At 40.2% G+C, this 11,690-nt stretch overlaps 1 protein-coding gene and 1 pseudogene across 1 annotated transcript in view; one reads left to right on the top strand and one right to left on the bottom strand.

Moving 5' to 3' along the window:
• Nucleotides 1-7,396, top strand: part of LOC102824398 — a 35,993-nt pseudogene extending 28,597 nt beyond the window's left edge.
• Nucleotides 1-7,791, bottom strand: part of ASXL2 (additional sex combs like 2 (Drosophila)) — a 200,668-nt gene extending 192,877 nt beyond the window's left edge. Inside the window, exon 1 of the mRNA XM_006835227.1 lies at nt 7,531-7,791. Within this exon, the coding sequence (XP_006835290.1) occupies nt 7,531-7,587 (57 nt within the window). The 5' untranslated portion in view covers nt 7,588-7,791. The remainder of the gene's footprint in view (nt 1-7,530) is intronic.
• Between the last annotated feature and the right edge of the window lie 3,899 nt (nt 7,792-11,690).

The following is an 11,690-nucleotide window of genomic DNA, read 5'->3' as shown; positions in this document are numbered from 1 at the left end:
TGTAGGGGGCGGGTTTCTGGGATATACCCTTTGGGTGGTTGATGATGCATGGAGGGGATTGGAATCATGGCAGTGAGACGATATACGATGGAATAAATGTAAAACTGAGAAAAAGAAAAAAAAAGGCTCTTGAACCCCTGATGTTTTATCTGTTCTTTCTTGTCCTGCCCTACCATATTCTTTACCTGTATTAAAATCTTACATCAATTAATAAAAGAATAGGACACACCCTGTGAAAAGCAGAAAAACTTGAGACCCAGAAAAACAAACAAGGCAGGCCCGTTGAGTTATGTATGGTACTGTGTGATTTAGCTTTGTACAATACTAACTCACACAATACCATAAACAATGAAAAGGCTTCAATGAGCTATGGAAAGAAAGAATAGAGAACTAGAGGGGCACTCAGAACTTTTGAGAAAAGTACAAAACTAACAGATTTTAGCAAACTTTCGTACTGATCAGTTCTTTCCATACACTGGCCTGTTTCCAGTTTTTGTAGTGAAAACATAATGCCCTTTCACCAAAATTGCATGACTCTTAAGAGTAAATAGAATCTGTGGACAAGGAAGCAGCAAGGAATGCTCCAAATCAGAGGTTATTTTCTCAGCTGCTCAGCTCCGGTCAGAATTCTAGGAGAAATGCAACAGCAGTAGCACCGTTCAGAGAAATTTTTGATGTATGGTTCAAAATGATTTTTTAACCCCCCTCCCCCACCAAAGTAGGTTTGTGGGCTTTTAAGACAAGAAAATAAAATCAATACAAAAGAAAGGGTCAAAACAAAACAAAAATAATACAAATTTTGAAAAGCAAAATGTCCAAGAATTTTACTTCTACAGTGAGGAAAAAAAGATCATTCAAGCAACACAGTAACCAAGAAAGAGTGTTGCATCAAGTTACATAGGACCAATAAGTACACAGAGTAACTTAATAAATATGCAGCTATTGGTCTGAAATTTTTGCATCAGAACAGTGGTTTTCCCATTTTTCACCCACATCCTTCATTATACTTTCTGTTTTATGTACTCCACTAATCAAGATTTTGTCCAGTTTTAATTTATATACTGTTTTTTTAAATTAATAAATAATAAGCTTGTTGGATTTTTTTTTCAAGCGGTCACTCTCCTCTGGAGATTCTGTTACAACTACAAATACAAACCCCTACTTTAAAGCATGTTGGCTATAAAAATATATATCTAAGGACTATTCAAAAGCCAAGTATTTCTAGCCTTACCTTAAAAAGGAAAAAAAAAAATTCATGATAAAGAAAGACTGTTGTTGTTTGTCCACAAGTCAATTCCACTAAAAATCTTATATGATAAAGTCCAACTGTCCACAAGGCTTTCTAGGCTGTAATCTCTACAGAAGCATATTACCAGATCTTTGTACCAAAGAACTGTTAGATGAGTTTCAGCTAGCAGCAGAGCACTTAATCATTGGACCACCAGGGCTCCTGAGGGTAAAGATTGTTGTTGTAAGTGCTATCCAATCAGCAAGTGCTGTCGAGTCGATTCCAACTCAAAGCGACCCTGGAAAGGGTGTCCGAGGAGTGGCTAGTGAGTTTGAACCACTGACCCAGCGATTTAAACCAACCTTGCCTTACAGTACTTATCATTATAAATATTTCTAAGCTAAAAGGTCTCTATTTGTCTAAAATGTTTTCTATTATAATGCGTTTCTAAATACCTTTCTAATCATTATATTTTGTTAAGTAACTATTTCCCTGGGTTAATAATGCATTGGACTGCAAGGTTGGTTTGAATCACAGATAGGCAGTCAAGCTCACCAGCCACTCCTAGGAAACCCTATACAGGGTCGCTGTGAGTTGGAATCGACTCAACAATACATAACAACAACACACTACTCACACCGTAATTAGTCTATCAACTTGCTATCTCTTAAATGGAAATATTCTATCTTATACCTTATTGTCTTGACATTGTAGGAAAAGCACTGGACACAAGGTTGACGGTTCAAATCCACCAGATGTTCCTCGAAAACCCTATACAGGGTAGCTATGAGTCAGGACCAACTCAAAGGGACTTAACAACAATGTAATTGACTGAAGTTAAGTTACTTCAGGTAAATAATGAATAAAAATCTTGTGTACATCCAAAATATTAACCACTGGGAGAATACAATCTATAATTAGAATTAAAAACAAAAAGAAATATGCTTCTGCATCTTCAAATCAAATGTTAAAGATTAAACTGTAGTCCTCAATCTAAAAGTGATCTATATCACTTTTCATCCTTTGACCATTCATTTAACTATCCAAGTTAAGTGCCATCAAGTTGATTCCAACCCATAGAGACCCTGTGTAGGGTTTCCAAGGAGCAGCTGGTGAGCTTGAACCACCAATCTTGCAATTCAAACGACTTAGCAGTCTGACACATTAGCCCACAGTGCCACACCAGGACTCCTCCAAAGATCCCTCTAAAGTATGATCTCTGAGGTCTACCTTTCTGACCCTTTCCAACTACAAACACAAGCACATATGCATAGCATGCAACTGTCCTCTTAGAAGATTTGGCAACACTTGCCTAGTTATTGTGGGTGAGAAAAGTTACAAAGAAAACAAGATCAACAAGACTGTTATTTCAGAGGTTCTGCTTTATAAAAAGAGCAGCTAAATTAATCATTTTTTGTTAAAGTGTTGTCAAGTTGTTAAAGTGCTGTCAAGTCAGTTCCAACCCATAGTGACCCTGTATAGATAGGGTTTCCACAGACCAGCTGATAAGTTTGAACCACAGACCATGAGGTTCAAAGTGGCATGTGGTCTAGCGCATTATCCTGTTGTACCACACCAGGACTCCAAATTCCTCATGGATGCTACCAAATATTTATAAAAAGAACATGCCTAATTGAACATAGTTTTAAAGTCAATGTAATGGTTCTCAATATCTCTGACTTATCAGAAATTATTTTAATTTAAACTGCTGGGCTGCCAACCGCAAGGTCAGTAGTTCGACTCTTACCAGTCGCTCTGCAGGAAAAAGAGGAGGTTTGCTGCTTTCCTAATGATGTACAACCTCGGAAAGCCTATACAAGGTCGCTGTTAAGTCAGAACTGACTCAGTGGCATACCACCACCAATATGATGGACGAGATTGGTGGGAAAATTGTCCATATGGCAAGAATACTGGATTTATAACATGATGTCATCAATACGAAACAGCTCATAGATCATAAAGAACTGAAAAATCAAGAGTTAATTTTAATGGATTCTGAAAAGAAGAGAAAAGAAATGATGAAAAAGGAAATAATGAGGAAGGAAAGTAATGTCAAAGAATTTCACAGTGAAAAGATTAGCTGGACTTTTTTCTCAACTAAATCATGGGTGTTAGTTGCTTGAAAACATGGACCCATATGCTGGTCATTGTACTAACAACAAGCAGATTCAGGGAGCAGTAAGATGTCTATATGATCAATAAAGAAAACAGGGCCACAAAGACAATTCTCATTAAGTTCCTGACTAGAAACACCAACCATCCCCGTTCCCAGGGATGATACAGAGCCTTCTACAAGTAGAGTTATTGCAAAACACTGACATACAACTCTTTCATCATCAGAGTAAATTTTTATGATGGGTATTCTGGGACATGCTCGTATATATTAAAATGATCTTATATCTATATGCAATGTTACAATCTGCAAAGACAAAAGATCAGATTTATAAAGATACTGATAATAAAGGCAATAATAATGAAATGTAAAATTTTAAAAAAGAGGTATTCAACTTCCATCAGAACCCATTTAGAATAGAATTGTCAGAAAGGAACGCCACCACAAATTAGTTACTACCTGTAGCTAATTTTTCTTGCTGTAGTTGTTGTTAAGTGCCTCTGACTCTGCATACAATTTCCTAGGAGCAGCTGGTGGGTTTGAACTGCAGTCCAGTGCTGATCCTACAACACCACACCACAGAGACAGTCCAATGTAGTAAGATGCAATCAAGTTCAGCTTAATCTCGGGTCCACAGCCCCTCTCGCTTCGATTTTTTTGCTGTTATTGTTAAGTGCCATGGAGTCAATTCCAAGCAGCTGGTGAGCTTGAACCACCAACCTTGTGGTTCAAATCAACTTTGCATTCCAACACATTAACCTACCAGTCTATAAAACGAAAAATCCACTGCTTTCTAATGGATTCCTACTCATAGTGAACATGTAGGGCTGAGTAGTTCTGACCCCTGGGCTCCCAAAGCTGTACTCTTTATGGAAGCAGTTTGTCACATCTTTCTCCCACTTAGCAACTGGTGGGTTTTAACTGCCAGCCTACTGGGGTTAGCAGCCACCTAACCAGCCTAAAGTTTGTCTACATTTAGGTTCAATTTATCAGTCTTTTTTGACAGTATATTGCTATTATATAATCATTATGAGTCCTATTATTTTGCCTTTTTAAAAAGAATCTTATATACTCACACACACTTGCATTTTATTTATATATACTCCTTATTTATCTACGATCTCATTATCCAACATTTCACATTTTTACAACAGTAAGAATTCTACTATCCAACTATTTTTAGTAAAAATTCAACTATCTATTTTAAGCATTAACAACTTATATCTGGCAGTAATAGATGCCAAGGTGAAAGGTGAGAGTAATTCTGGCTGGCTGTGATGGCTAAGGTTAAGTGTCAATTTGGCTGGGCCTTAATTCTAAGCAGTTTGACAGTAATGATGTAATTTGTCAATTATGTAAAAATGCAGTCATCTTACATTTTGTGATCCATCTGCTGTGATCATCCTCCATTTTTGCTTAACACCGATTTTTGTATAGTGATCTGGTCTTTGAAATCAAACCATGTCAATTGATACCTGAGGAATAGGTGTCTATATAAGGGAGCTTCAAAGAGTTCACAGAAAAATTCCAGTATCTTTTAACTCCATTTTTCCATGAACATTGTGACATTGCCTCACATATACCTATATGTACATATGTATGTGAATGCATCCTGTTGTTGTTAAGTGCCAATGAGTTCGTTCCAACTCATACCTACCCTGTACAGAGTTTCAAAGTGAGCCTGAACCACTGACCTTGCAATTCAAACCAACCTTGTCATCCAGCGCATTAACCCACAGCACCACAACAGGACTCTCATGAATGTGTATCTCCACACACAAACTTATTGAATAAACCTGTTTTCACATTATTGGTTAGAAATACAACCCCATTTTAATAGTGCTCCCTAAACACATGGTGGACTCTTAGTGTTCAAACTCACCAGCTGCTCCTTGGAAACCCTATACAGGGTCACTGAGTCAGAACTGACTAGACAGCACTTAACAACAGCAACAACACACTACAGCTATATAATGCAAGTACCAAAGACACAAGGAAATAAGCAGCAGATATTTCCTGGATTTGTAAAGCATATTCTTCCTTGTTAAAACTCTGCTCCTGTAACACTTGACCTTAATGCCTATGAAATAAATTTAAGCCTTAACACCCCTTCTCCTCAATCTCTTGAACTTCTAAGTATATGCACTATTTCTTAATTTAGGTCAAAATTACTTTTATTTGTCAAATTACTGATTTTATGATTTCATTATTCTGAAAAGATTTACTTTGTCTATTTCTCCTACAAACAGAAATCTTTTAAACCTTGAGGTTTATTTTAACACCTTCATTTCAGAGAGGATGATAAACAAAAACAAAAAGAAGGGGTGTTTTCCAAATTTTCAACTATTTGGGGCAGGGAAGGTGTTGGTATCATCATTCTCTAAAATTTATTTTTACTTAAAACTGGTATTTGTGAGAATCGAATAAAAATACCAAGCCACAAATACACTGATCAGAAACTCATCCTGAACTCTACTGATCAAACTAGCATTTCCATCTTTTAAATATTTCTCACTAAGCATGAAATGTCAATTATAAACATGCAGACACCTTTCCTATTTGTTACAACTCCATGTTTAAACTATTTTATACAAAGAGAGAACTCAAAAGTATTCTTAAATTCTAAAGACTTAACAGTAATTAGCATAATCAGGAGGTGAGGTTTGCTTACCGATAATTAAAATTTACCATGCTTCTTTTAGTAACAGAAAGAGGTCTTACAGAAGAAAATAAAATAATCCTTTTCTAAAACAGCAACCTCCTTCCTGGTACCAAATAAGTTATTTCTAGAGTTTTATCTTTTAGAGGGAAACTACCAGCATAATCACAATTATAAAGATATGTTATATCTGAAAACAATAAATAAAAGTTTTATTACTTTTTTACCAACTTTCTCCCATTTCCAACTAAACAGAAATTCAAGTTTAAGACTTGTCAACCCAATAATGTGTAAAGTTTACAAAACAAATGCATAAAACTGAATAACAATATGACTCAAATTTGGAAAAATTAATTTAAAAGATTAGATGGTAGTACACCAAACATTAATACAGCTGAGGCGTGAAATAAATGACTTTTTTCTTTTTTAAAAGTTTCGATAATTCTGCAACTTTCCACAGTTAACATTTACTACTTTTGCATTCAGGAAAAACTTCATTTAAAAAATAGACCACATAACTGATATAGATTAGTTTAGAAGGGTTCTTCACGATTCACCATTAAGGATAATGTCCACACCTTCTTATTTCCCAACACTGAACCACTACTGCTTAATGTCCTATTATTTTCTACTGCACTCTCAAGAATTGGAATGAACTTCACTTTCTCCTGTTTTATTTGTACCTACATGAGATCGTTTACTTTTGCTTAAAACACAGTAAAATTTCACGCTAATTTTCCATATTCTATGCCTTCAACCTATCTCTGGAATACTCTATAACAAAATTCGCAAAGAACTGTTTTACCCACAAACTACAACTTCGTTAGACCAACATTTAGCGACGCAAAAGTAAAGGCCGGGTAAACTACATATCCCACCATGCATTGCTGCCTTGTTCAGAGTAGGTCTCTACGGAAACTGAAAAAAAAAAATTCTACAAGTCCCACCTGTTACTTCGTTTCTAAACACCTCCCGCACTTTCAGCTCCAACAGCAAACAAAAACAAAAGCCTCGTGATTTCACGCCGTATCTAAGAGCCCAGATAAGCAAAGGAGCGGAGGCCGGCGGCAAGTCTGTTCTAGCGGGCAAATTCTACCAAGCTCCTGCGGTCCCCTTTCCGGGGCTGGATGCACACACAAGCCTTCGCCTATCTGCATCCAATGGGGGCTCTTCAGCCGCACACGGGAAAAGCACCGGTTACTATGCAAGCACAACAGATTTCGCTGTGCCGGGTAAGAAGCGAGCACAGTGTGGGGCTGATAGTGACTTGACCCTGAGAGACAGCCTCAAAACACCAAGAAGACTCGTCGCTGTTGCTGGGAGAAGTCACAGCCCCGCCGCGATCCCTTTCTGCAGGGCGCCTCCATTCCCAGAGGGAGCACAGCCCCGACATTAACCGTCGCCCTCTGAGCGCGGTTTTGTGCCCCCTCAGCTGGGTCCCTGAGCCAGTGACCTCCCTTTCCCTTGCGACTGGCGGGTGGCAAGGGGACTAAATCCTCCCAGCCTTCCCCTTTGCTCCCTCCCCCTTACCGTCTTGGCGGCCTCCGCCCAGGTCCTGCCCTTCTTCCTACGGCCCTTTTCCCTCATGTCGGGTCTTGAACTGACTGGGAGGCTCCCGTGTCCGGGCTCCGACCGCCCTCCCTGCCTGTTCTGCCCTGCGCTGTTTTTCCCGCGGTGCCGGGAAAGATAGGAGAAAGGGGAAGTCAGGCCGGAAAAGCACCCAAGCAGAGGAAGCAGCAGGGGTGGTGCGCGGGGGGGTCTACAGGGCGGCCGGTCCTCCTGCTGCCGTTGCCACTGCTACCGCCGCTGCCATATTGGGTTCTTACTGTACAGGCAGCCGCTACGGTCATGTGACCGCTCCCGCGCGGCCGTCACTACTGTACGCAGCCAGTCGCGCGAACGAGCGCGCGCGCGCCTCCGACTCAACGCGGAGTTACTGAGAGAGGCGGCCCGCAGCGACGCCTCGCCACTCCCCCGCCCTTCCGGTCTCCGCCTCTCCTCAGGAGCATGCGCTTGGGGCAGGGGCCGACGCTTCTGTGCGTCGGACGACCTGCGTACACGCGTACTAGAAAAAAATCTGCCTGCGGAAGCGGAACTTGGATCTATCTGGGAGGGTTAATTAAGCGAGTTTCAACCGCGTGCTAGGCGCCGTTGTGGCGATAGAACCGTGGGAGTGCTTGTCTCGCTCATAAAAAAAGACTGACGCTCGCAACTATCCCTTTTAATAAGCCTGTTGTTTGTTGTTAAGCGACCCTGTATACAGTATCCGAGGAGTGACTGGTGGGTTTGAACCGCCGAACTTGTGGTTCAAATTGACCTTTCGATTTACAGTGCCACACCAGAAGCGGCTGTTATTAAGTACCATCGAGTCGACCAGTAGCGACCCTGTATAGGGTTTCAGAGAAGCGACTGGTGAGCCTGAACCGCTGACCTTAGGATTCAAACGGACCTTGCAGTCTAGCGCATTAACCCGCAGCGCCCCACCAGGATCGCTACTTATTTTATCATTTCCTAATTCATGTTTTTTAAGGAGCTCTGGTAGCGTAGTGGTTACGAATCGGGCTGCGAACCTTAACGTCAGCGGTTCGAAACTACCAGCCGCTCCGCGGGACAAAGATGAGGCTTTCTACTCCCGCAAAGATTTACACCTTCGGAAACCCTGTACAGGGTCGCTATGGGTCGGAACCGACTTGGTGGCACTTAACAACAACAACAATTCATGTTTTGCAGTGGTTTTTGTTTTTTGTTTTTAAAAAGATCATGTATTTGAAGAAATGCAACAATTCTCACCTGTTAACTCCAATCACAAATTGGGTGATATGCCAAGCTGGTTATGTTAAGGTGGCTGCTAGTGGATTCTAACTCTTAGTGACCCTATGTACAACAAAGGAAAGCACTGCCCAGTCTTGTGTCATCCTCAAAATCTTTGCTGTGTTTGAGTTCTGGTTGCAGTCGCTGTGTAAATTCATCTTGAGGGTCTTCCTCTTAGCTACAAAACATGATGGCCTTCTCCAGAGATTGGCCCCTCCTGATAACATGTCCAAAGTACTTGAAAGGAACTCATCAACCTCCATTCTAAGGAGTATTCTGACAATACATCTTCCAAGACAGGTTTGTGGATTCTTCTGACATTCCATGGTGTATTATATTCAATACTCTTCACACTTCTGGTGTGGCACTGTAGGATAAGCGCAGGACTGCAAGGTCAGGTTGAACCACAAGGTTGGCGGTTCAAACTCACCACTGGCTTCTCAGAAACCCTGTACTGCATTACTATGAGTCAGAACCAACTCAACAGCACTTAACAATAATGCAAAAACGCATATGTTTTTCTCCAGTCTTTCCTATTGTTCAATTTTCATATGCATATGAGGTGATTAAAAATACCTTGTCTTGAGTCAGAAACACCTTAGTCTTCAAAGTTTTATCTTTGCTTTTTGAAGAGGTATTTTGCAGCCAATTTGCCCAATGAAGCTTCCTTTGATTTCTTGAGTGCTGCTTATATGGATAGTGATTGTGGATCCAAGTAAAATGAAATCCTTGGCAACTTGGTGTCTAGGATGCAGATAAACCAAACATTAAATTGCAAGCTCTGGAATGGTATTTTCAATAACCTCATATGCATGCGATAGCTAGACAGTGAATAAGGACAACCGCAGAAGAATTGATGCTTTTGAATTATTTTGAATAATATTGAAAGTGTCATGGGCTGCCAAAAGAACAAACAGATCTATATTAGAAAAGGTGTAGCCAGAGTGTTCCTTGGAGGCAAGGATAGCCAAACTTCGTCTTTCATACCTTGGACATGTCAGAAGGGACCAGTTGCTGGATAAGGATATCATAATTTGGTAAGACGGAGGGTCAGCGAAAAAGAGGAAGACCCCCGGGAGATGGATTGGCAAAGTGGCAGCAACAATGGACTCATGTATGACAACAGTTGTGAGTTTGGCCTAGGATCTGGCAGAGTTTCGTGCTGTTGTGCAACCGGTCTCCATGAGTCCGTGCCAACTCCATGGCCCCTAACAATAACAATTGGCCCTTTACATCGCCCCAGAATTCCTTTCAAACTCATATGACTTTTCTTTTAAGACCACTAATAACTGCATTCATGTTTTGTCTCATCAAGGAGAGAAATGGTGTTTTATTTATCTTTCAGCTCAGTTCCTGGCACAGTGCCTGTAAATACCAGTGGCAATAAATATTTTCTGAATGATTCAACTATGTCTGTGGTCAAAAACCATTATTTGTAGTGTCCATGACAGCCTCCTTAAAATCCAGAATATGGTATCTCCCATCACATCAGCAATTTCTCTGTACTTTTTAGTTTGCAAAGTAAAATTTTGCAAAGTGTTAAAATGCCTACTGATACTTTCAGAAGTTGCCTCCAAACTTACCTATATCCTAAAATAGGGCTGAAGACTGGGTTGTCTCTTGGGAGAAATGACAGGTTGAGTAATACTTAACTTGGAATCCATGGATGAGTTCCAAAGTTCATGCAAGTCCTAAAATTGTAGACAATATTTTGTGTTATGTTAATCTGTATATTTTTAAAAAGAGAATTCATACTGGGACCTCCTAAAAATTAGAAAGTTAGGTGCATCAAAAGTTGTCTCCAAAAGAGTAAAAAGGGACCCCACAGATTGGGAAAAATCCTTTTATACAACATGACTTATTAGACAAGGGACTAATGTCTAAAATTTATTTTAAAAACTACAACAACTCTATAAAAAAAAAGACAACCCAATTTAAAAATGGGCTCAAGACATGAATAGACATGGCCAAGGAAGACACTCGGGCAGCCAACAAACATGAAGAAATGTTTACAATCCTTTGTTGTTATTGTTAAGTGCTGTCAAGTTTGTTCCGACCCCTAGCAACCCTGCATAGGGGTTTCCTATACAGGCCGCTGGTGAATTTGAACAGTTAACCTTGAGATTCAAATGACCTTTGTTGTTGTTAGGTGCCATCGAGTAGATACTCATATGCACAACAGAATGAAACACTGCGTGATCCTGGGTCAGCCTCACAATTGTTCCACTCTTGAGTCCATTGTTGCTGCCATGTTGGCAATCCATCTCGCTGGGGGTCTTCCTCTTTTTCTCTGACCTGCCACCTTACCAAACATGATATCCTTCTCCAGTGACTGGTCCATCCTGACAATAAGTCTGAAGTATGAGAGACGAAGTTTGGCCATCCTGGCCTCCAAGGAGCACTCTAGCTACACACTTCCTCCAAAACAAATCTGATTGTACTTTTGGCAGCCCATGGCACTTTCAATATTCTCCCCCAACACCACAACTCAAAAGCATCAATTCTGCTGCGATCTTCCGTATTCACTGTCCAGCTTTCACCGTGCATATGAAGTTATTGAAAATACCATGGGTCAGGCACACCTTAGTCCTCAAGCTGACATCTTTGCTCTTCAACACTTTAAAAAGGTCTTATACAGCAGATTTGCCTAATGCAATGAGTCCTTTGATTTATTGACTGCTGCTTCCATGAGTGTTGATAGTTGTTGATCCAAGAAGAATGAAGTCCTTTACAACTTTTATCTTTTCTCCGTTGATAAGAAATGTTGTTTATTGCTCCAGTGGTGAGGATTTTTGTTTTCTGTACATTGAAATGCAATCCATACGGAAGGCTGTGATCTTTGATCTTCATCAGTAAATATTTTAAGTCCTCTTCACTTT

Source organism: Chrysochloris asiatica, unplaced genomic scaffold, assembly GCF_000296735.1.
Source record: "Chrysochloris asiatica unplaced genomic scaffold, ChrAsi1.0 scaffold00016, whole genome shotgun sequence".
NCBI lineage: Eukaryota > Metazoa > Chordata > Mammalia > Afrosoricida > Chrysochloridae > Chrysochloris > Chrysochloris asiatica.
Note: the sequence above shows the minus strand (reverse complement) of the source record. Positions and strands in the feature narration are given on the sequence as shown.